This window comes from Hemibagrus wyckioides, linkage group LG19, assembly GCF_019097595.1.
Source record: "Hemibagrus wyckioides isolate EC202008001 linkage group LG19, SWU_Hwy_1.0, whole genome shotgun sequence".
NCBI lineage: Eukaryota > Metazoa > Chordata > Actinopteri > Siluriformes > Bagridae > Hemibagrus > Hemibagrus wyckioides.
Window position 1 is genome coordinate 13,230,942 of NC_080728.1, and position 26,431 is coordinate 13,257,372.

The 26,431-nt window shown below is 38.8% G+C and overlaps 1 protein-coding gene and 1 long non-coding RNA gene across 2 annotated transcripts in view; one reads left to right on the top strand and one right to left on the bottom strand.

Annotated features, from left to right (window-relative positions):
- Positions 1-19,682, bottom strand: part of LOC131369989 (uncharacterized) — a 45,665-nt gene extending 25,983 nt beyond the window's left edge. Inside the window, exons 1-2 of the long non-coding RNA XR_009207362.1 lie at positions 18,815-19,682; positions 13,117-18,609 (exon numbers count right to left, since the gene is read on the bottom strand). This is a non-coding gene — a long non-coding RNA (uncharacterized LOC131369989). The remainder of the gene's footprint in view (positions 1-13,116; positions 18,610-18,814) is intronic.
- hmga2 (high mobility group AT-hook 2) overlaps positions 18,074-26,431 on the top strand; it is a 28,968-nt gene continuing 20,610 nt past the window's right edge. The window contains exons 1-3 of the mRNA XM_058416942.1: positions 18,074-18,213; positions 20,124-20,210; positions 23,677-23,727. Coding sequence (XP_058272925.1) covers positions 18,103-18,213; positions 20,124-20,210; positions 23,677-23,727 — 249 coding nt within the window. The 5' untranslated portion in view covers positions 18,074-18,102. The remainder of the gene's footprint in view (positions 18,214-20,123; positions 20,211-23,676; positions 23,728-26,431) is intronic.

Here is a 26,431-nt window from a genome sequence, read left to right on the forward strand (position 1 = left end):
ATAAATGCATATACCATGTGGATTTACACATATTTGCAAACAATGGTAATATTACAATCTGATCTCATTAGTTGCATAGAGGCTCACAGGTCAAAACATAAAGTAAAACAAAAAATAAAATCTGCTAAGGAGATAAGGTAAATTGAATTGAAAACATTACCTCCTTAGCAGATGTTATTTTGGTCCACTATTAGAGACTGTCAGGAGAATGTCACCTCAACATCGTATTGCAGAGAAGTCCCAGGTACCCTGAGTGTTTTTTTTTTTTTTTTTTTTAAGGACAGGTGGGTGGTGGTAGTCTTGGTGGGTGGCTGGAAGTGCTCCAGAGCTCTGCAAGGTGACGTAAGCCTTGCTCACCAGCCTCTCTGCTCTACTGCTGTTTAGAGAACAGAGTGGCCACCCTTACTCCATGAGTGTGGGAAAAGTCGTCCGACGGGTCCGGCGCTGAGAGTGTTTACGTTACGAATGCAATAAAGAATATTTACAAGTCAGGTGTGTTTAGACTGGGGGACGATGGTGTAGAGGAAGGCCTTTGGCTGAGGGTATAGGTTTTAGGGGGTGGGCAGCTGGAGTCTCTCAAGCCAATTTTCAACATCATGTCGTCCTTCCCCAGAAAGCAAACAGTTGTGTCATTTACAGAGCGGCAGTGATCATGAAAGACATTTTATGGATGTCACAAAATATGGGGTGTCTTTTGAACCAGTGCTGCTAGTCTGCCTATTATCGCCATTAAACTTTGAAAGTGTTACAACCTGGAGTTAGAGGAATATTGTACGGACAGCACAGGTATCTCTCAGATGGTTGTTCTACTTTGATTAATTTTTTACTGTGCCACTACAGTTGATGTGCCTTTGTTAAGCTGGCAGGACCATTAGGAAGCACCATGGAAGGGTTACCCCAAACACAAGGATACATACCAGCATCACAAAACAGTCTGGGAACTCTTAAGATCTCCAGGCTGTTCTGAAGCCACTGCGGGTCATGCAGACCTAACACTGTAGTGCTCACCGTAGCTTTGCTGCACAAGGTTTTGGATTTTACAAAAGATTTATAACAGCATTGTTGGCCCTTATTCAAGCACAGTGTTTTATATTTGAAGCAAGATTAAATGGAATCATCATGGGTTTTGCTTCATTCCACCATTAGACACTATGGACAAAAGTTTGTGGACACATGACCATCACACCCATATGCGAGCCTTCCCCAAACTACAAAAACTGGGGTGGTTGTTGGTGGTGATTTTATAGTTGAGGGCTCAACAATAGTTAAATAAATTAAACAATTAGAGTTGACCAATATATTATATCTTCAGGTGTCATTTATAATAAACAAACATCGAAATAAATAAATCACCATCATCTGTAAGTTGCTCTAGAAAAAGCAAAAATGTATACTGTGAATAATATTACACACATCCAGTCAAGCCTGTAATGTTTAGCAAACGCAGTCTGCCTTATTGTGTAATTTGTATTTTGTTTAAACGTTGTGTGCATTTATCAACTTTTAGTTTTTCCTTCAAATGATTTTTAAAGGAAATGATTACATAATGAGTAGTTTCCACTTCATTTATGTTTATTATACCTGTGACTTGAGTCCATAACACAACTACTGATGATGTATTGCTGGAACAGGCCAATGTTTAGAGCCCAAATTAAGCTTAAATGGAGGGGTGTGTGTGTGTGTGTGTGTGTGACTGTATTATCACCTGGCATGACTGTCACTTACTGGCTGCATGAATCTACAGAGCTGGGCTTTTTTGGCTTAGTACTTCATGTGTTTTTCTTCTGACTGCATGTGGTGCTATTGCACTTGGTTTAAAAACAATCCAAAATGATTCTCATTCAAACATTTAACTACATAAGACAATGTGGATGTTAAAAACGAAAACTTTTACTGAAATTTGTAGAACCTGGCAAAGATGGGGCTTAGGCTTGCTAACCCATTAATAGCACAAGCCGCCCCTGCAAGATTGTATAGAATGTTTTTGTATGCTGTAACAATTTCCATTCACTGGAGCGAAGAATTCCAAATTCCATGAAGACATGGTTTGCCAGTTTTGGAGTGGAAGAACTTGAGTGGCTTGCACAGACATCTTACCTCAACCCCAGCAAACACCTTTAAGATGAACAGGAATGCTGACTGCACCCCAGGCATGGCTGAATGGGCAAAACCTCACAGCCCAAAGCCTTGTTCCAAGATATAGTGGAAAGACTACCAAGAAGATTGAAGGTTATCATGACAGCAAAGGGGGACTACATTTGGAATTGGATGGTCAGGTGTCCACAAACATTTGGCCATATAGTGTAGCTATACTCTATATCATCTAACTTCTTTAACTGTATGAAGAATAACATTTGTTTGTTTGTATTGTAGTTGCCTTTTTAACCACTTGTGATGCTGTGGAATACGAATGAAGATTGAAATGAATCCGCCTTCATTCCATAAAAACAAAAGGAACATCTCTGAGTGTGCATTGGTGCTTCTTATTATACACTCTCCAAGACCATTAAGGAGGCAGTTTCCATGGTCTTTTTGATCAGCCAAACATATCTTCTCTAGCTCATTAGCACCCTGAAACCTCTGTACCATCCAAGACATTTAAAAACAACTGCCTCTCCCACAAATAAGACATTCTGTACACATGGAAATGGCTAATTGCTGAGGAAAAGAGAGGGAGGATGAGCTACTACATCGAGAGTGGGGTTGAAAAAAAAAAAAATCAGTTTTTTGAAATTGTGAGCTCGGAGAGCATTATCAAGCAGCAGGCTGATGGATGCGATGCAACTCCTCTCCTCCAGAAAAGTCAATGATCTCATTTTGGCTCTGTTAACTCCTGCCAAATATTTCCCTTTTTCTTTCCGGCGAGCAGTGTGGGGGCAGCAGGACAGAGTCTGCCTGTGGCCTTGCTCCAAATGATGCAATTTGACAGAAACCACATGAAGAGCCTAGTGCTGGGCCACAGAGTGGCCAGAGGCCTGGAGCGTGGAGGCAGCACTCAGCGGAGCTGCACACACTCAGTCTCTCACATATCTAGTGTGCCGTTCAGCTGATTAGTTCCAAATGTGCATTGTCTGAGTAAGTCTGCATTACTGGAGCACAGTACTAATCAGAAAATAATCATTAGACCAAAGAGAAAGAAGCAGAATGAAAGAAACTTTCTAACTTTCAGCTGCTCCCATGCTGATTTTTTTTTCTCTAATACGCTTGTGAGGTTTGCTTTAGAATTTCTTATGCACTTTTTATGCAGATTCGTGACATCCATATATAAACACTGAAAATACACTCCTCTTTCTGTACACATATTGAATTGCTCCTTTTAGCCAGTGACGCCAACAGTTGCATAATTAACAGTTTTCCCCCATTTTTTTTTATTAACATTAGAACATCTCAAAGATATTTATCATCTCATTTGATGTATTTCTGTTTCTCCTTCAGGTTTTCTTCTATTAAACTTGGTCAGCAGCAGAAGGAACAATCATGTGAATAATGTATATCAGGCATATGATCTAGGAGATTAATAGAGTTCGGACATAACAACTGCATATAGAAAAATGCGATCTGGATTTTGAAAATTGAGACGTCGAGTGCTCTAGAACTAGAGTCTTTAAGAATGATACATGAGTTTCTTGCTTTAACTCTGTGGACACATTTTCATTTCTAAAGTAAAAGATTTATCAAGTGGTTGCATATTCAAATTTTTCATAATCATTCACACATACCTAACAGAGACAAAATGCCTGAATGGAAAAATGTGCTAATGAACACTAAACTGTAAAAGTCTTGAGATAGAATAGCTGAATATAATCATATACAGGGTATGCATATGAGAAATGTTGTTTCCTGCTCCACCGATTGTTTATAAATTGTGGTTTGTTAAATGATCAATGAGGCTTGATGGTAATAAATCACAGCTTTGGAATGCCACCAGGCAAATCACCACACCACCCCTCTGGCATGCCAAACACAAATAAACCAGGGGATTCAGCTGGTGTGTTGTTTCGAGTCTTACTATCAGGAAGTGTCGGGGAGTGATCTATGCTCCTCACATAGTTCATTCGCAGCCTCAATAAGACATTCCTTTCCCAGGGCTGGAAATTAAAAGCCCGCCTAATGTTTTGAAGTTGGTTAAGGGGATGAGGCATGTCTCAGTCTTCTGTTTGGGTTAGGAGAATGTGTGTTTTTGTGGATGTGTGTACTTCTGTGTGGTTACATGAGGGTAATGGATGGGGTGTGAGCTGACGTGCACCTTTCTCTCTCCTCCATCTTCATTTTTTGGCCCTGGTGTTTTGAATATGGCATATTGTTTTGACCGTCTGTATTAGCATCCAGTGAACCCTGAAGAGCAAAGCAGCAACAGTGCCCTGCACATAACCCCATATTTCTGACAGCCTGATGGAAGAAAGCTTTTCTATCATTCATACATACATATATATATATATATACATATATATATATATATATATATATATATATATATATATATATATATATATATATATATTTGTGTATATATATATTTGTGTATTATAGTGCAGTATAGTTCTTCAAACATTCCAGTTATGTATTGTGAAAGAACTGGCCACGGCTGGGTAATGATTAGGCCTAGAGCATTTCACTCATTACAGTGCTTCGGCCCATGCTGAGCAGCCCGAGAGCAGCACTAGAGGATGAAGATGAGAGGAAGTGCATGGCAGGGGGAGGAACTGAGTGGAAACAGATTGGCACAGGAGTGAAAGGCAATCTATTCTTTCAGCAGTGAATGTTACTAAACCAAATTCCCGCTGATTATTTAAGAGGCTATGAGGTGTGTGTGTGTGTGTGTGTGTGTGTGTGTGTGTGTGATTGTTAAACATTAGAACAGGGCAAAATCACACTAACTCCGACATCTCTTCTCCAGGTTGCCCCTGGCTGTACACATGATGTTAAAGAAAATGTGATTCATCAGACCAGGCCACCTTCTTCCATTGCTTTATGCTCACATATCCCTTGTAGCCACTTTTCACAGTGGACAGGAGTCAGTGTCTGCATTCTGACCAGTCTGCAGCTACGCAGCCCCTTATGCAGCAAGTTGTGTTGCATTGTGTGCACTGACACCTTTCTATCATATCCAGCTTTAACTTTTTCTGCAATTTGTGCTCCTCAAATCCATCATTGAGCCGTAGGGCAACCATGACCCTGCCACCGGTTATCCTATCTTGGACCACTTTTGATAACCACTGCATACTGGGAACACCCCATAAGACCTGCTGTTTTAGATATGTTCTGACCTATTCTGACCATCTAGAAAACACAATATGGCCCTTGTCAACGTCGCTCAGATCTTTACACTGCCCATTTTTCCTGCTTCCCAACACCAAGTCTGATGTTTTGGTTTCTTGAAAACAGTTCTAAGTGCAGGCTCAGACAGAAGAGTTTCTGGCTTTGCAGTCTCAGAGCCCCACATCTGGAGGAAAAGACTAGATCAAGGTTATGGGCTGGCCTCTTTTCTCTCACAGTTCCTGGAAAGAAAGGCTATATCTCTGAGCCCAAAGTTAAATATAGAATGGTTACCAAGCACTCACAATTTGCATACCTGGGAATAAAATGGTCCTGTTCTGGAATGGCTTACTGAGTATGCAGAGAAATTTCCCCTGCTTCCCTGCCAGAATGGGGAAAGCCTGAGAAAAATGGAACTGTACAAAACTTTTACTCTTTGGCTTTAAGCCTTTCATTAAAAATGCTAAAGCTTTAACCTGCTTTTTAATTTCCATATGCAAGAAGCTTGAAAGATTAAGCATATGTTATTCCATATTTCTTTCTATTATTCATCTTTATAGCTTGAATGGTAGTCTGCCAAACTAGCAGTGACGCTGAGAAACCGAGACACTGCCTCAGCCAGTACACTTTCCACCAGCACCACCTACACTGGCATCTCAGGATCATTGTTATACTGAGAATAGTCCACTACCCAAATAATGTATATACATTTCCTGGACAATTTAATAGGAACACCTGTTCACCTGCTCATTTATGTATAAAATAATGAAGATACAAAGTCAAGAGCTTCCGTTAATCCTCAACAACAGGAGTCCACATCTGTCAACCAAGAGCAGGAATCTAAAGCTATAGTGGGCTGCAGGCTAATCGAAACTGAACAGATTTGTAAGGAATCACTGTATTAATTTTTGACAGGAGCATTAAAGGAAGCTCTTGATCTGTATCTGTGTGTTGTGCTGTTGCCATATACTTGTCAGATACTTGTATAAATAACTATGCAAGGGGTGCATGTGTTCTTATAAAAGTGGCCAGTGAGTGTATATGTGTATTGTAAATAAGTAATAAATATATAATAAATACACAATAAATATTTTAGAGCATATTATAGGAATAATAATCAATAACGTACACGTACACTTAGACGTACACTTACCACACAAAAGTTGATTATTCTCTAATATAATAACAACACGCCCAAAAGGATTTTCTTCCTCTTATACTACATCAAATTTTCAATGCTAACACTGTTTATTTTTTAAAGAATGATTGATTCTACTATTTCATCCAGGTTTGTTCCTGTTATTATTATTATTATTATTATTTATATTTTAGCAGGTACTAGCTTCATTTTTTTTCCTCTTGCAGTTAATAAGACATAGAAAATGCAGCTTTTCCTATTAGTGAGAAGTTCTCTGTCTTAAGGACTTTGATAAAAAAAAAACAAAGTTACAGCTTCACCTCTAACGGTTAAAAAATGTTGACATAGGAGACTGCTTCAAAAATGAACCTTTTCTAAATCATGTGTTCTACATACATGTCCCTGTGAAACAGTCGTTACTATAGAAACCAAAACATGTGCATTCATGTAAACTTTCCATTATAGCCTGCACTATTGTAAAAGAAGTCTGGCAGATTTTATGTTTATTTATCGTACGGTAATGACATGTTAATTAATTTTTAATGCCACAATTATTTTTCCTTACAGAAAGCTGCAATGTTTTGTTTAAAGGGACTGCTGTTGAGTAATCATGACCATACCTCAGGGTTACGGTGCATTATACTGATGAAAATTGGAAAGTACACTTAGTAATGAAAACATACAGGAGTTGCTGTACGGCGGCGTGTGCACCTAGCAGTTCTTGACTGCAGCATAGAAAAATGAAAAGAAACTATGCAAAGAACCTGATTGCAGCAAGACAACTGCCTTTTGAATACCTGTCCTCCACATATATATATATATATGTATATATATATATATATATATATATAAGAGAGGATGTCACCGCTGCTTAGTTGCTTCCACTTAGTCTCCCAGACTTTCTTCTGGCTTCTTTTCAAAACAAATCTTGGAGCAGTCCCACAGAAAGAGCATTCTTTCAGTCTCCCTGTGTATAGCAATCTGGCCAATATACTGCTGCCAAAGGTCACCCAGGCAGGCACACTAAGACACCATTCATTTACACAATATGCATTAGAACCTTTAAATATACATCAAACTCTCAGTATTAGGTTGCTGTCTGGTAAATCTGCCTGTTATATTTGGTGTGGCTTTTGTTTTCTGCCATAGTACCAGAAACAGAACAATATATTTCACAAAAGAAATGTCTGCTGAGATAAAATCATGTTTGCAGTAATATAGTATATATTGCAGTAATACTTATATAATACAGTAAACCTAAATATATTAAAAGTTTGATCTTAGTTGTATTTATATTTTCCATTTTTTATAAATTCCCAAACCCAAAGAGTATGGTCATGTTTCTCATATTTACTGTCAAATGTCTTCCATTTATACTGTTTTAACCAAAATTAAATTTGAACCAAAACTAAACTAAGATTAAATCTTTGGTTGAGCTTCTCTCTCTCTCTCTCTCTCTCTCTCGCACACACTCATTGCCTTTGGCAGGTGTTTCATGGTGACCCATTCTTGTTTTACATCGACTATTGGCTTAGGCCCATTGTGAATGTGCTGCTGGCAAATTCTTGAGATTGCTTGTTTGAAAAGTGAGATTAGGTGGCTGATAGCACTTGATCTTACAGACAAAGGAGCTAATCATTTTTTCCTCTCCTGGATATGCAAACATTAGTGGATGGGCCAAAATGTTTTTATTACAGGCAAAATGGCACTGCTTGCTCTGAACATACCAAAGAAAATGGTATTTGACATAACAGATAGTACTCCGCTGTTCAATTCTAAAATTGCTATTCATTATAGACTAGCTTAGTGAAATGTCATGTTAGCATGATCATATGACAGGAGAGCGATTTGGAAAAATTCAATTTAAAAATGTCATTTTTAGAGTGAGGCACATCCCAAAGTGTATTATTCCTCTTATACCTCAGAACAACGATACTAGTCAATTTTTAAGTCATTTCTTTATTTGATGATGTGGAATGTTTGTGAGACAAGTTAGTTTCTGTTATCTCTTATTGTTACACCAGCCATAAATAATTGCTCCCTTACGTCCTGTATTAAGTTAATAAACACACACACACACACACACACAGAGTTGTTTGATGTTACAAAAAAAGTGGCTTTCCTGTGGCAGGAAACTTACTGACCACTGACACTGGAAAATAAACTGGAAAAGTTAAATAACCTCCTACAGTTTCACCATATCGATGATTAATCATGCATTTAGGCAAACTATCTATCTATCTATCTATCTATCTATCTATCTATCTATCTATCTATCTATCTATCTATCTATCTATCTATCTATCTATCTATCTATCCTGTATACACTTGGAAAAAGGGCTTAATTCATAATTTATTTCAAAGCTAAATGAATTGTAGTCAATAAATGAATTTTAAAAAATTTTAAAAGTTGTTGCTTCTTAACATTCTTTGTCATTTCAGTACTTTCCCCCTCGTCCTTCACTCGTTCATCAAGGTTCTGAAGGAAACGCTTTACCTTAAATATGTCCAGCAGTTATTGATTGTTGATATGTAGGCTTCAAATGAGTTATGGTGCCATGCAGGTAGTGACCCCACTGTACCCAGCCATGCCTTCTTTCAGTTCCTTCACACCCTGTCACATTCCAGACATTCCCTCTGGCTTTGCCAGTGTTAACCTCAATGGGTCTCATGTCTCAACTCTCCCATGTCCTTCCTCCAGCCAAACAAAGGCACACAGAGTTACAGGGTTGAACAAATGAACCTACCTTTTCTAGATCACACAGATAGAGATGACAGACACGTTACAGATCTGAAAAGGAACATGTTTATGTACATAAGTGAGTACAATTGTCTAAATATTCACATGCTTAGGACAAATCCGACTCTAATCCCATTATTCAGCAATAACTCAAGCTAATTATCTGCATGTCTTCCTGGACACAATGGTACTTTGGTATTAACAGGTAACAGGTTTGTTGCACCTACAGCTTAGCTTGTTGACTCTATTAAGACTGCAGCCTGGGTAAACACAGAGCTCAAAGGTTAATGATTTTTGAGATTACACAGGAAGACAAACACTTTGGTTTGAAGACTGTGACAAAAAGGAGAAAGAAACAAGTGAAAGAGCATTTTTTATAAAAAAACAGGGTTAATTCATATTTGATCTATACTCAATATAATCACCAAAGTATTAGTTACAGGCTATAAAGACTCTATGATGATAGGAATAGTGCCTATATATTTTGCATAAATTAATTCATTAATTTATCTATAATTAATCTATCTATCTATCTATCTATCTATCTATCTATCTATCTATCTATCTATCTATCTAGCAAATAAAAGCAAAATGTTAGTGCAGCGTATCTATGACAGAACCATTTCTATTGTAAGTCACATTCCAAAAACTGGAGGAAGAAAAGGGGGATTATGGAGTGGATGATGTACATTATAAAAGAGTGTGCACCATGATGATCTTGTTTATGGAGCACAGTTGAACAACGGTACATTAAAAACTGCTGAAAACAAGCTGCTAGTCTGTTCACTGGATCACTGCATGCTGTCGACTCTCACCTGCCTAATACAGGGATTACAGCGTTACTCTATAAATTTAGTAGATAGTAGTTTATAGCATAAGTGTGATATCTTCTTGACTGGTCTTTTTATGAGGCTATTTTGTTATTAATGTTGTCTTGTCCCACATAACTCTCTCTCTCTCTCTCTCTCTCTCTCTCTCTCTGTCTCACTCACTCTATAGAAGAGAATCTGCTCCATGCATTGGCTGTTCAGCCTCACAGTGGCGGACTCACTTGAGATCTTTTTTGGGGTGGTCAGGAATGTTTAGTAGGCCATTCACTTTCTTTTGAACACTTCCTGTCTCTCAGGCCAAGGTTCCATAAATTTGTCAGTGTGAGCGAGTTAATCGAAGAACAGAACAGACTTTTCTAGCACCAGACTAAAGTGTTTCTTGTGTGTCTGTGCGGTATGTGACTGTGCATGTTAAAGAGATGGGATAGAGTGTGTATGTGTGTGTGTATGTGTGTGCATGTCACATATGTTTATGTTTGCGTGTGTGTGTATGTGTGTGTGTGTGTGTCACAGAGATGGGCTGCCTCTGAAAAGGTTTCCTGTTCTGGAAAACCATTTGCCTTTTAGGAAAAACTCACAGAGCTGTGGTTTTCTGCACACATTTATGTTCAGCACAGCGATCAGAAGAACAGCCATTTTGTTCTGACCATAACTTGCTCCATTCATAAATTTTACAAGCATGTACATTTAGCAGGTTGCGTTTGCTGTTGCCATGTGATGGAACTATGTACGGAGAAAGAATTTCTTTGCAGTGACTCTATGCACTGGTGAAAAAAAAACGAAGCAGTACTGCACAGGTACATTTTGTCCTCCATGGTACAAAGAGTGTGAATGTATCAGAATCGGCTCTTAAATAATTACTGTCAAATTACTAATCTCTAAATACATGTTCTGGGAGTTTTTATACACTTACACATGTGAAACTCATATATTTTGGAGTACACTTTAGATATTGTTAAGATAAGGAATACATCACTGCACAATAAAATGATTACAATCCGTCTAGAATTCTAAAGGTCCTACCATACTTTAAATATATTTCTCTAAAATTAACTAAAAATACACTTAAAGAACCTTTCAGGAAACTACATCAGTGACCAAATGACCACCATTAAAATGTACTACTTTTTTTGTTTGGGAATGTGGATGTAATTAGGGATCATAGATCTGAAAAGGATTTTCTGACTTACAGTTAGAACCCACTAAACTTTTTTGGGGGGGAAAAAGCCATTTGTTTGAATAGTTATGGGTTCTTTGCTTCGCAATAAGAGTTTTTCATGGGAACTATATCTGAAAGGAAAACCCTCTGTTTTTCTGTTTATTTATTTATTTACTTACAATAAGAGTGTATATTAATTTTCTATCTTGCAAAAGTGTAACAGTCCAAATTATTTATAATGCTGGTAAGAATAATATCTATTTTATTGCATTTATTTTTTTACTCTCCCGAGAGCAAGCACCATCACATAAACACAGGGATGACAATAATTGGTTATATGATAATCAGTGCCTGTTGTCCTTATAATCAAATCATAAATATAATCAGCTTGAGTTAGGTCAAAGTCAGTGATTTATTTTTTTAGGGATAAAATAAAATAAGGATAAAATAGTTTAATCATTTAATTTAATAATTTCTATTTATTTATTTATTTTTTTTCCCCCTCTCCTTTCTTTGTTTATCTTCTTTTGTAAAGAATAAAGATAAGGATAAAGATGTCCACTGTAAAAGGCCCTATACAAATAAAATGAATTGAATTCAATCAAGATTTGGTGAACAAAAAAAAGCTTTTGGAATTTCTTTTCCAAAACAAAGGATTCTTTGGTTTGTTTCAATAAGGGTCTATATAGTAGTCCTTGCAATGTCTTAAGTGTATACACTCAAATGTGAATCCACCATGAGACCATAGAGACACATATTTTGTGTGCTTTGAAATCAGAATAATGGGGAGAGTGACCCTGCTGCTGTCTTCCCATTTTCTCACTTACAACGTAAGCAAACTCAATGTGCCAGAACCTCTTATCCATGAATGTAAAGACTCACGGAAAAAGAAGCCTAAGAAAGAGGTCACTCCTTAAAAGAAATGGTTCTTCAGAGACATTTCCCTCACAGCATTGAGGAGGTATTTTAAACTGTTTGTTTGTATGGTGAGATTTCTAAACCTCCATTATATATGCATTTAAAATACTGCAACAATTCAAGGCTGAAATTATGAGACAGCTTAATAAAGTTAGCATTTGTCCTCTTTTCTCCTTTCTCTGTCACCATGAATGTCCAACGTCCATCGTTCTCAGGTTAGAGGCCACATTCCTAACCCTGCTAGCTAGGAGCTGTACATAGACCAGTTCAAATATAATCCAAACACAAGAACTGCATTGTCTTGGCTTGGGAAACCATCAGCTTCTGCAATTGTGCTGTCAGTCAAGGAGTCTAGAGGTAGCAAGACCAGCATTATCAAATGACCCGACATTGTTTAGCATCAGAAGATCTGATAAGTAAGCATCATCCTCTCTGTTATGCCAGCAGATGGAGCCTTTGGCCTGCCAGCTTCCCACTAGAGTGCAAACACATGGACTTGGCACTGAGAGGCCCAGAAAGACCCGCCAGGTAGTTCCCCGAACAGTCTTATAAATACACTGTAGGAAATATTGTCCATCATCTCAGTGAAAAATGTTGGATTACTTGGCTAAGCTACTATGCAGGCACTCCAAAGCAGAGTATCATAACATATAATTGATAATCATACATCATTAAAAGCCTGTTTCTTTGGATCTTTTTATTAAAAAAAATAAATACTGCAAACTTCTGCATATATGCTAAGGATTCTGGTAAAGTGGATTGATCAAGAGCGAACATGTTTATAGTATGAACAGCTGTGACTGATAGTTTAAGCAAAATGCTTTAGATTTTAATGCAAAAACTAATGATTTTTAAAGAACACAACAGATCATGTTCATCCAAATTGTTGAAACTCTATCCATAAATAAGGAAATCTTCAACCCTTCTTCCTGTTGTGTTAATATTTTGATTTGAGAAAGCTGATTTTTGTCTTCGCCGAGCTACGCAGCAGTAGTTCTCGACCTTGACTGTGGAGGTAAATCCTTTATATTACAAATACTTTGACTCCAATAGGGTGTGGAGACAAAATTCTTACCTTTAGGTCTCTGGAAACACAAAGTCAACGGTCACTAGGGTTTTCTGCCAGTGATTTCCTGAATCCCGCCATCTCAGGAAATAAACAGAGTGAGATATGTCAGTACTAGCAGTTACTGAACTGAAACAGAGCAGGAGAGCCAGACTCAGCGTAATGATATACCTCTGAGCTGTTAAAAAAAATCCAAATAAAATGCACATTTTTGGATGAATAGATTTTTAAGAACAAGTCCTGTAGATATATTTATTTAAAAACTACAAAATGTGGAATTTTTTTGTAGAAGTGCCTGGGTTGAGTACATAACCAGCTTTTGACTAAAGTCTATATTCTGTCATCTAGCATACCTGAAAATTACAAATCATTAGCTTTCAAAGAACATATCATTATCTGCTATAATTTATAATCACAAATCTGCAGTGGATCAGATGGTTTAAACATGATACACAGGCCACATACTCAGAGAAAATGTCTCAGATGTTTTATCCTCTCTCATGCCAATGTGACATACGCTTCTCCTTATGACTCCCCCACTGAAGAATGTCCCACATATAACCCTATCTTTTAAATGCTCAGCCTTACATCTGACCTTCTCCTGGGGTCAAGTGCCACCATTCAATTAACCTGGTTAACTTCTGGCATGTCACACAACGCCTGCTTTATAAAGCTAAATTAAAATGATATGGAGCTCAATGAAAGCATATGCATGCAGCATATGTGTGCAAAGTTATTTGGAAAATTCACTGAACATGAGTAAGTGTTTGTGTTTCTAGCGCATGTCTTGATTTGGGGAACAAAATCATATATACATATAAACATTATATCTATTTTCTATAATAGGGCTGATTACAATTACATTATTCAGATTGAACAGTAATGCATCCTGAATAAATAAGTAGATTATTTTTTATTTGTAACAGCTTGAAAAGCTTAAAGGCAATTGGATCTCACCTGACAAAACAGAAGAAAAGTGGTAAAAGATTTGTGCTTTAATGTGGAGCTCAGTGAACAAATCACTGAAGCTCATGGGTTTTCAGCAAAACTGACGCGCAATTAAAAACAACTTTTAAGTTATTGATTCTGAAATCCGTCTTTAAAATAGTTATGTAATTGTTAGAATTTCCCTGAAGAGTTTATACATTTTACATATTAGGCATTTGCCATTTGCAGTGTTCAACCCTGCCTTCTGCTTCTCCACTCCAAAACACACCAATCAATCACATAACTTCATGGAATGAACCCGAGGCCGTGGGCTTTCCCGCCCCGTCGGCATGAGCATATCAACAGCACAAACACAGTGAATGTGAGATAGTGTAACAAAACTGATAACACCCTAGGTTTACCTGTGGCCTGGCCCCCCTCACCTGCCCAGGAGACCCCACAAACAGCCTGTTGTAAGCCATTATATGTTGTGTTTGTGTACAAACACAGGTGTCTGTGAAGTGTACATTAGCTTAGATGAGATTCTCAGGATCTGAAAATGTAAGGAGTTTATGATTTCACCCGTGTAACTTGAGCCTGTAAGTCTGATCTTTTAAATGAATGCTTCTGGACTCCCAAGTAGTGAGTGGGGAAAAGTCTGGATTCTGGATTCAGAGGTATGGAGAGGTATGGAGATTTATTTTATACTTGAAAATTCATCTGTCTTTTAGATAGTCATAGCAATTTTCAACAAAGTAATGAGCTTGCAGATTTATAGGAATTTACACAACTTGATATGTATGGAAAATATTAAAGGACTGGTTTAATGGTTATATCTTTCTTTATGGTTTCATTTGTATGAATTCAGACAAAAGACTGCTCATTTATTTGAGCTACAAAATTTACGATAACATTTACGATACCTAAGTCAAGTCTAGAAAATGAGAAGAGTCCACTGACTGTGTGTGTGTGTGTGTATGTGTGTGTGTGTGTGTGTGTGTGTGTGTGTGTGTGTGTGTGTGTGTGTGTGTGCGCGCGTGTGTTCTCAAAGAACACCTTTTTCCTGGCCTGAGCACAGCACACTACACCAGCTTCCTCTGGGAAACACTTCCTAAAATACAGGATTAGTTCACAGAGGTTAATTTGCACTTCGACCAGTTCCCTTCACCTTGCCCTTCTTAGCTCCACTAGGCACATGAGAACCTGCAGACTACACAGCGCAGCAATCCCTACAGCTCATCAGGCTGCTCATTTCCAGCCTTTGGGAGTGAGTCTGAATTCAAACACATTGTCCCATGTCCCTTAAAGGTGGCCTGGGAGACAACCAGATGTCCATGTGACCATAGAAGGGAGTCAACAGGAAAAGCAGCCCAGGATAATAATTTGTTTCTGTGGTCTGGGGGAACCACTAACACCACGCTTCCCTCCCCTTCCTCAGCATTGCAATTGGCCCTAGATAACCCATTCCTGTGCTTGTTACTACACAGACAGTACCACTGTGTGGTCAGTGGTGCTCCAATGCCACTTCCCCCACCCAAGGCAATGGGGTGGCCAACCATCTGGATGCATTTTCTTCCCCCTTCCACTTCTATATTTAATTTGCTAATTTCCTATGCAAAGACAAGGAGCTTTGAAAAGCCAATGCTCAGTATCTTCAAAAACCGAAACCCTAAATAAAATGTTTAAATACTTGTAGAACAAGTTCTTGGATGAGAATACAATATTGCAATTCAATGACAGGTTATTTCAATAAATAACTTCACTCATGTGCAGGGATGTTCATTCATTTCTGTTCGTTCTTCTTACTAGCTCTACTTCTGGCAGCTGAAAGGCTTTTAACCATTTGTCTCTGGTGCGGCTGTAGCCCCACGTCCCTCATGTGGCTGTGTGTAAACACAATGAAATGGTTCAAATTGACATTGGGTAGTGAGGGTCTGTTACTGGTCTCTTTTTATAGTGACCAATCTCCCTTCACAATTTGTTCTCCACTGCAAAAGGAAAAAGGGAGTGAAAAGTATCTTCAGTCCAAAGGGGTGCAGAGGTTCCTTCTAGTATTATTTTTTTACACCTTCATAGTGCATTTTAACATTTTTAATTGGGTTGATGAAGGGGGGAAATACATAAATGAAACAAGTGCAATAATCAACCCCCACTGTACACAAACTATTCCCTGCAGTCTCTACTCTCTTATCCATGATGATTAATGGAACCAAAGTGCCATTTTTTTTAACCTAGAGAGAAAAATACCTTTTTGCACAATGTGTGTATTTGACTCAAGCACTTCCGCCTTCACGAAAGTTTCGAGTGGCCCGTAATCGATCTCGCCAGGACTTTCAGCAGTGGTTTGCGGCAGTGCCTATTGATTGGCCTCGTTTCACGCGCCTGCGCTCGCGACGCCGGTCTGTCTGCGGGGGCGTGGCCTTAGGAAGAGCGCGGCGAAATTCCTTTCTGGTCCGCCTTCTCCGGGGGACGGGGGGCCCGGGGCTGTTTTTTATGAATGAACTGAATACCAGCGACAAATGAACCCACTCTCTTTCACAGGAAACTCCGGACTTCTTATGCGAAGTCAACCACACCGTTTCCACTCCCCCTAATAAAACAGGTCTTCAGATGTGGAAAGACACTTTGGACCGGAAAGTAACAATAACACACTTTAGGTACACTGATTTTGTTTCCCTTGATTTGAGGTGTTTTGGTTATTAAATTATTTCTCCTCCCTTTTGCTGTCTCAGCTCAAGTCTACAAGCCCGAGTTGGTGTGGAGAGGGTTAGGGGAGGACTTTGCCGTCCCCCCTGTTGTCAGGCAGGCTCGGTCAGATCGTGGGAAAGGGCCTCCACGTAAGGCACTTCATTCTCAGGCCCTGTTGTTCTTGTGTAATTGATCTCGCCGCGCGCCGATGGGCGGGCCGCTTCAAAGCCCACCGACTGCTGGAGGTCCGTGTGCAAGTTTCACTCCACGCACACATGCAGCTGCACACTCGAGCACTTCTGCTTATTATTATTATTATTATTATTATTAGTAGTAGTAGTAGTAGTAGTAGTATCGTTTTAGAAATTTTATGCCAATAATATTTCATTTTTAATCAGCAATTTATCTACATAAACATTTACAGGTAATTGATTTGTTGCATATTAAATAAATACCAGTAAAAAGCACACCGAAAGGACGCCTGATCAAGTTACGCTATTGTATCATTAACTGCATGGAGCTAAGCAGCTATTATTAAATGCCTTCAGTAATGACCAATATTAAAACATGCATTTTCTCTTCGTCTCTTTAAACCCGTTGGACCGCGTCCAGTAACATGAATGGTGCTGGACACATGAGTTTGTCTCGATGTGGTCTCTCCTCGCAGAATTTCTCATGTTTTCTGTGGCAGCCGTCCAATTCTGCCCCCCCCCTCCCTCTCTTTTTGCGCCTCTTGTGCCCCCTCCCTCCCCATATTATCCACCCACGGGAAAAGTGATTTTCGTCTTTTTTAAATAATATATATACCACAGCCCCGTCCACTTAGTGGACTTGTTTCCGTGTGGGCAACAGAGATGCATTTAAAAGGCGAATGTTTTTTCCTAAGCTGACCCGTGTAGAAAAGTTTTTCCTCGAAGTTTTTTGGGAACTCCACTGAGCCCAGCGAGCACAACGCGCACATCTGACAGCGCGCCGCTTTCCCGCTGCAAATGTCTCGAGCTCGTCCGCATGGACAAGACCAACATTCTTATTGATCGCTCTCTTATTTTATGACTATAGCCACCCCCACTCCGTTCTAAAGAGGAGACGGTTTTTTTTTCCTTGCGTGTGCCAAATACTCAAGCGGGCAGCACGTGCAAATCGCGACACCTCCAGGATCACGAGGCCCACTTTTTAGATTCTATTTTGCATCCCTAACGCCTTACCTGCCTTGGTTTATTCATTACCGTTATTCTCAGACCTTGCTCAGACTACAGTGGATCCCCCATCACCCATCGTCTCGTAATTCTGCAGCAGGACGTCCGGTGCGCGACACGGAGCGCGCGCGCTGCAGGAGCACAGATCTACAGGAACTTCCCCGTTTGGCTGTGAGTCATTGCAATGAGCGCGCGCGGTGAGGAAGCCGCCGAAGCCTCGGGATCCCGCGAGCAGCCCGCTCCGGCCGCCGAGCCTCCGAAGAGAGGACCGGGCAGACCCAGGAAGCCGCAGCAAGTCAGTGCCGTGGGCTTGTCTTCTTCTTCTTCTTCTTCTTTTTTTTTTTTTTTTTTTTTTTTACACTTCTGTAACTAAGTCCTAAACCGCATAATAAATAATAGCCTAGAACACATCCGACACACCAATGCAGTGAAAGAATATTTTGCAGTTTCGGACGTAGCCTGTATATCACGAGCATGCAACTGTCTCTTGACGTCTCGGGTTGTGGTATCTTGACTGTTTGAAGTAATGAAATATGAATGCACAACAATGGTAAATAATGTCATCGAGTGAGTTCATGATTATACCTCGTTGGGGCGCAACTTTTTTTTTTTTTTTCTTTTTTTTTTAATGCAACTCCTTTTTTTGTGCGGGGAAGATGTTCACGCAAATTCCATCTTATATAGTAGGGTCCTGCAAAAAAAAACAAAAAAAAAACAAACAAAAAAAAACATACTTAAAAATGGCAAATCGAACCAATGATCCCAAACTGTTTCTTAGAGTCTAACAATGATCAACTCATGGACTATGGAAAAATGTTCAGCTATGCAAATATATTGCTTTTTGCGTTTTAAACTGCAGACAAACTTCAGAATAGTTTTTAGTAAATGGTACATACTGCCTGCCGGTGGTTTTCGGGAGTTTGTGTTCTCTAGTGGTTCGCTGAAATCACACATTAGTTCAGGGTTGCCGGCGGACGAAGTTATTCAGTGTGTACAAACTTTACGGTTGGAAGTTGCGTCTTTAACGACTGTTTTTACGCCGCCCATGACCGAGGCGCGACCTCCGCCGTTCTGCAGCATAGACAACATAGACAAACTCGTTTGCATATACCTGTTGCATTCCTCCTTTAAAGTGTCTTTGTGCCTGCTGCTCACGTTCTCCAGTGTAACGACACGGTAGATAGTTTAGTCATGAACACGTAGCACGAGGATGAATTTATGCGCGTGTTTACGCACCGTAAAGCCGTGATTCACTGTCATAAGCTACTCTGTGAGTCAGTCTTCCGCTTGTAATTAGATGTCGCCCGCACATGTGGGAGACACGAGGAGTCACGTCCAAAACCGCACACTACCGTATTAAACAGTAAGTTAAATAGCCTTCCTATGGTGCGTACTATTTTGAAACACTATTTAGTACGACAGCAAGCGGCTTTGGACTTGGCTTTTGCGGTTCCATTGTAGAACTGGGGCGCGTAAAACCCATGACTCCAGCTGATATGCTCAACATTTTCCAAACTTTATAAACCAACGACTTTTCTAGATTTCTGCTGGGTCACTTGAGTCATACCTCAGTATTTCCGATGATACATATTTGACTCCAAAATAGTTGATACACTCTGAACATTTTTAACCTTTAAGGATTTTTCACTTTTGTAACCCGAAAAGTTTTCCATTCTCATAAAAGTTTCGCACCCTTGATTATCCAACAAATCATTAAAGAACAATTTCCCCCCCCAACAGTGTACATAATTTCAGAACAACATATATTTTTCTGTAAATAATTTGTTGGTTAATACATGAATAAATTTGTAAACAGAAATTACAGCATAGTACATTCTAGGAAAAAAAACCCAACATACGTGCAAGTAAAATGTTTTTGGTATTATATATATATATATATATATATATATATATATATATATATATATATAGTGTTCTATGTAATTGTATTTTCCCAATTATTACTAATTAAATAAATTTTAAATTACACTTATGAAGTCACACACTAAACACATAAAACCTTTGTCCTTCTATTGGGTTTAGGATGCATACCTGCTGAACACAAGTAAATAACAGCATCGTTGGAAGGGATCTTGTCATCTTCAAGTGCGAGCAGTGTCAAGTTAAATTGGTTTTGGGGGGTAGATTGAGCAACAGCTTTGTTTCCTGTCCTCATCTACTGTGTTTACCTCTTCTCCTCTGCAGGAACCCACTGGTGAGCCTGTCCCCAAACGTCCAAGAGGACGTCCCAAGGGAAGCAAGAACAAGGGTCCTTCCAAAGCAGCACAGAAGGTAGGATGCTAAGACAGACAGACATACAGACGGAATTTCTTTTATAGTTGTTTTATTTGCATGCTCTCATACACCCCACATCCAGGGGGTATCAGTAAGTAAAGAAAGTCTTTGTCTTTAGTACACATGAGTCAGTTTAAAGATTTGTGTGCGTCTGTATTTATGTAGTGTGGAACTGTTCTAATTATTGCTGCAATCGTAACGCCTCAGTGTTGTACACCAGGCCAGTACACAGTGTACACACCGCTGCACGTTTTATTTCAATGCCCCCACCCCCACCCCCCACCACACACACACACACACACACACACACACATGCATATTCATGTATTCAGAGAAAGACACACCCAGTTTTCTGTAGCGCCTTCCTGCCTTTCTAACTACAGAAATCAATATAGTATGCTCACATGCAATTGTAGAATCATATTCAAGCATAGAAAGTTTTCCAAAAACATGGCAACTGCTGATGAAATCATTAACATGTCCCTCTTTTTTGTGTGTGGTCTGGTCTAGCCTGTTGTATATGAGAAGTTCCTTCAACATCAGTTGCAGCCTTGGTTTAGATGTATTAGTGTGTGATTCTCATCCCTGAGCCGTGGGGGAGTTTGGATGTCTTCATTTATCTGCTGGTGGTAGGGGGATCAGGCTGTGGTAATGACTCACTGACAGCCCGACTTGCGCTCTTCCGCATTAAGGTACCACTGTAAACAGTCTCAGGCCCACTTTGAAAAAAAAAAAAAACCCAAGCTCTTTTCTGTCGGCCTAATTCTGTTTCATCTCATTTGGCATTGTTATGATAAACAGTGAGCAGATAAATCTGCTAAGATGAAAGGAGTGGAAATCGCCAAGGCGCCTGACTCAAAACACTTTTCACAAAGTTTGCTCTCCCACCCAGAATTAATCATCTTCACCAGGTTCTACTGCTTTAATGATTGAAACAAAGTGTTCATCACTGGTTTAAATTGCCACTCCTCGCTCTGAAACCCAGACTGTAGCGCCACTAGTTAAACTAAACAGAGTGGAGACTTCGCTTGAGGGTCTATTTAACATGGTCAAGGGCCTGATCTAGGTAAAGGACTGTAACTTGAATAGTCTGCATATAGACAGGAGACGTGTTTCTTGAAAACTCATTCTGAACAGTTATAGACTGGATGGATGGAGCATAGGGAGAAAAAAAAAAGTTTAGACATTAAAATTATTCCATAGTTAGGTATGAAATTTTGCATGTTGTTCTAAAAGAACACTGCTGTTAATGCTAAAGAGGCAGTTTATAATGTTGCCCTTTGCAGCTTTCAATAATCATTACAGTTTAAGTGCTGCTCAAAAATGATGAACTCCTGAATTAGGAACTCCTGAACCTGTATCGTATGACCAGGCTAAATCTGGAAAGATACCCACGCTGGCTGTTAACACCGTATTATCCTTATTCAAAAGTCAGCTCTGAACCACACACTCTGATCATCTGCTCAATGCATTGGTCCTAATGAAGAGATGGAATATTTTCCATAGAGCAGTCATTGTTAAACTTGATACACTGGACTCAGGGGGCTAATTTTAAACCGTCCCTTTACAAAGTAAGGTCTGACAGGGCAAGTCTAGCTCACCCAGTCTCTACCTACCCCCTTAATCTGCAATGGCCTTGCCTAACATACACATGTCATGTCAGGGAAGGCCAAGTAAAGGCTCAACAGTGACTGCAAAGCGTACATAGTGGACACAAGTCTAGGCTGCATAGCCGGACAAGACATGCAAAACCATGATTAATTGATAAGGGTGTTAGTTTACAGACCATTAAATATCCCAATTAAATATGTAGCAACCTGAACTGAGAACTGGGTACGGATACACAGATTGGTTAAAGAGACACCGGCAGATAGAGACACACAGACAAATAGTGATAGCGAGAAGAAAAAAAAAAATAGGGAGTTCAAAGAACTGTGGATGACCTATGGGCTGATTTGTTTGTATTAGTGTGAGGTAGAACTGAAGTACATAGTTGAAGTGCATCAGTCTAGTGATTAGTAGAACTGTTTAATCAAATCACAAAATGGAGTAACCCATCCTCTCATTTAAGAATTTGATATGCCCTGTCTGACACATGAAAGTTACATGAGCTGGCTAAGCGGACAGTTGAGTGGTGGTTGTGGTCAGACTTGGGTTGAGCACTAAGAGGCTGTGTCCTTCTAAGGATTTATTCCAGTGACATAATTTTTTTTTCTGCATATGTTTATTAAAGTATACTTATTTAATACAAGCAAATGTTGGCTAAGCAGTAATGTGGGGCAGTGATGTCATTACTCACTACTCACTCTGGGCAAGCAGAACAAACCAAACAGAACTGGTGTGTGTAATTGTTGTGTAAGTCACGATTCCTATTGTAGAAGATATACGTGAGCGATTTTAATATTTGAATATGTGTTTCACCTGACTGAGGTGCAGTGCAGCAGCAAGAAAATTATTTATGAATGACAATGATCACACTGAAAACTCTTTCAGCCAGTGAAGATGACCATAACCTTCTGATGCCTTTTGGGAAACAGCCAACATAGTATTTTTGACACCTGTCCTTCCCCCTTCCTAGAATTCATAGATTTTTCATCATTTGGATAGTGTTTCCTTCAGAGTGCAGCTTAACAAAAGCCTGCAGCCAGGCAGAGCACTTTATATTCTATCAATTATTGAGCTGCATCTTGTCTTGTTAACTGTCCTTGGCTGTCGTGATGGTGGGACCTTCTTGAGGCTTGCACGATAAATGTAAAGGTGCTTTAGTTTCTTTATTTTCTTAAATGTTCATCACAAAGTCAAGATAGCCCACAATTATAGTCCAGCTTTAATGACTTTTAATTCAGCAGGTAAGTTAGTATCTATAATGGGTTTGTAAATCAAAAGCATTAGAAATGTATTAAAGGTTGCTTTTCACATGGTCAGATAAACAGTCAAAGCAACAACGTGTGTATAAAAATCTAGTAATTTAATAATCGTTTCCTTGATACAAGTGGTACAAAATGAGTTAAGGCAAATAAGCAGATTAAAATGGTGCTTGCCTGAACTTTTAAATGGATAAAGGATATCTGAGAAATTGGAAGTATTCCAAATCATTGCCTGGCTGTTACCAAAAGGTCCCTAATGTGATCTAAAACCCATAACAGACTGTTATGGTCCTTATCTCAGCAGTGAGTCTGCTGATAATGGCCCTCTCATTTACATTTGTATAGCATAAAATTCCTCCAGTGAAATATTATGCTGTTCAGGTTGGGAACAACCTCTGTGCAAGATACACAGACAGCTCCTTGTCAGACGCCTAGATTTACCTTACACAGACTCTCTGGTGCTCCTTTGCTAAAATACAAAAAGCTCCTTATTCAACAATATATATATATATAAAGTCCCTTTTAAATGTAACAGGTTTTCTGACATGTTATGCAGAACTGAATGAGTATTAACATATAGTTCTTGATATTTACAGAAAGCTGAGACCACAGGGGAGAAGAGACCCAGAGGAAGACCAAGGAAATGGGTATGTTCCACACTCTCTTTTGTTTTACTTATATTATAGGCACACAGACATTTCTTTCGTATGAAGAAAACTGATCTCAGCTCAGTACATATGAGCTCAGTTAATAAAAAAAGATGATTAACGTATAAACATAATGATGAAACCTGTCATGTCTACTAATGATTAGAAACATTTAACCCCAGAAATGGTCTGTGAAACTAGCCGGGACGGGGGGGGGGGGGGCAGTTCCATATGGATTAAAAAATATTAATCTTATGGTTCTTCAAGTGTGGTCCAAGATGCATAAACAGAACTGCATGTTATTTCAGTGGTGGAAATCACAACTTGCCATTATCAAAGTTATTACCTTAATTATAGTCATTAGCCTGTTTGACTGCTCACCAGAATTGAATGGGCTTAATCCAAACTCAAACCAGGTACGCCAAGAAATATTGTTAAATACTTGAATCTCAATGATAGTTTAAATAAAAAATGTGTTATATGAGTGGAGCGTTCAGGAAGGAAAAGCTCCAATAAATAGCTGAAATATTATTGTACACATTTAAATAACCAGCCTAATATTTGAACAGCTGGATTATGTGTATAAAATATAGATGACTGAGCGTGTCTGTGGAATTTAGCTTATAGTTAATGAGCTCCCCAGCAGCAAAATGATTACATTATTTTTTAGACTATTTAAAATAGATGTTTATACATGTATTTGTTCTGCTAATTTGTTTTACGGACATTAAAAAGGCAACCTGATCGCTTCCATTAGATTTGACTGTACATTATTCGTTGAATTAATTTGATTAGACCTAATTATGAACTAAAAGGATTGTCTTTAATGTGGAATTGCTATCAATCTCTACAATTTAATCCATGTCTATGCTTAAGGCTGTGCCTGGGAAACTGCCACAGGCCTTCCACTCAGCCTTGCCACTGCTTGCTTGCTCGTCAGCAAGCGCTTAATGAGATTGTACAAATGTTTGTATTATCCGTTAAAGAAAATATTTAGATGTCAGTTAGACTTCACACTGACCACAGCTACACATCAGCAATTCTGTAGACAGCTTAAAAAACATGTTTATCAGCTTGTAAGTGACACCTTGATAGATTGATAGCCTGCAGAGAGAGAGGGGGGGGACCTCTGAATGGACACGAGCAAACTTTTGTATCTCTCTCTCTCTCTCTCTCTCTCTCTTTCTTTCTCTCTCTCTCTCTCTCTCTCTCTCTCTTTCTTTCTCTCTCTCTCTCTCTCTCTCTCTCTCTCTCTCTCCATGCTTGGTTGATAGTTTTGTGTTTTTCTATGATGGCAACAATAGCATGGGTTCAGTATCAGATCTGTTAGGCATTGCATGAATTCTTGTTCAAGTGATTTATTAATAAGCCAGTGCAAGTGATTAGAAACTGCTTTTTGAGATGGACAAGCTTGCTAACCTTTGAAATTTAAATTCATTACTATGTATTGTGTCATAGCCAATGTTGTCGGAGAGATTTCTGTTGAGATTTTTATTTTTATATTTACACGCCAGCAAATTTTCTACCCAAATTTACTTAAACGCAAAAACTGAAAACTCACTTCGCTCACAAAAAAAAAAAAAAAACGTCCTTAGTCATTGATCCCCGTCAAAAGATTAAAACATTATGTAACAACAAAACAAAACATAGAAATTCAACTGTTTCCTTCTAACAATAAAGTGAAGCAAACAGAAAATGTTTCACCAAAGGTGTTTCTATTTACTTTAAATTTTTTATTTTTTTTTTTGCAGCCGTAGAGTAAAAAGCAGCCAGTTATCTACATGTTAAGAGTTTGTGTAGGGCTGCATGTTTTTAAAGGCTGAGTACATGTAGGAGTAAATGTTTTGGAGACTCGCTGATAGCAATGCTCAGCTGCATGTCTGTATGAGCTACTGGCGAGAAGAAAGAGCAACAACACACTTTTGGCAGATCCAGCGTTCAATTATCAGTTATGAGCCGGTGGAAGTACATTTCCGATTATTATTTCTTTTGTTGTTTTGATAGAGATAATAACCTCAATTTTTAACATTTAATATAATATGCCTACTTTTGTGGCCACCATAATCCCCTGGTGACAAACATCCCCACTCTCATCCATGCCCCCTCATAGGCACTCTGAGCAAATTCTCACATTTACTAATTACTGAAATTAAAAGGTAAAAGGTACTGTGTTTTCTTCTGATCCTGTGTGCAGCTATGTTCATTTAACATTACTCTGTAAGATGGATAGGAAGTCTTTGGTTGAAAAAACACTCCAAGTTGACGAGGAGCATTTTCTTTGGCCTTTTCTGGTTGGAGATTGGGAATGAAAATTGAACACAGACACTATATCTTCCAGCTATAGGTTGCACAATCATGGCATCCTAGCAAATGACTAAATAATACGTAGGATATTAATTAATTAAATAAATAAATAAATAAATAAATAAATAGTATTTTATGCACCGTAATTTGGCCTTTAGTATCAATCAAAGTCAACACAGAACATTTTATTTAGCTTTGTTTACACTTCCCCATGTTTAAATACTATACATAGAGTGTGCATTGTTTGTGTTCATGCACTTAAGCTACTAGTTCTTTATAACATTAAGTACATTAACCTAGTCAAATTATTTACCCATTTTTCTTTCCTTAGCCAAGGTTGTTGAGTTAAATGTTTAAGATATTTTATCAGGTTGCTTGTATTTTTCAAGGTGCTGTCTTG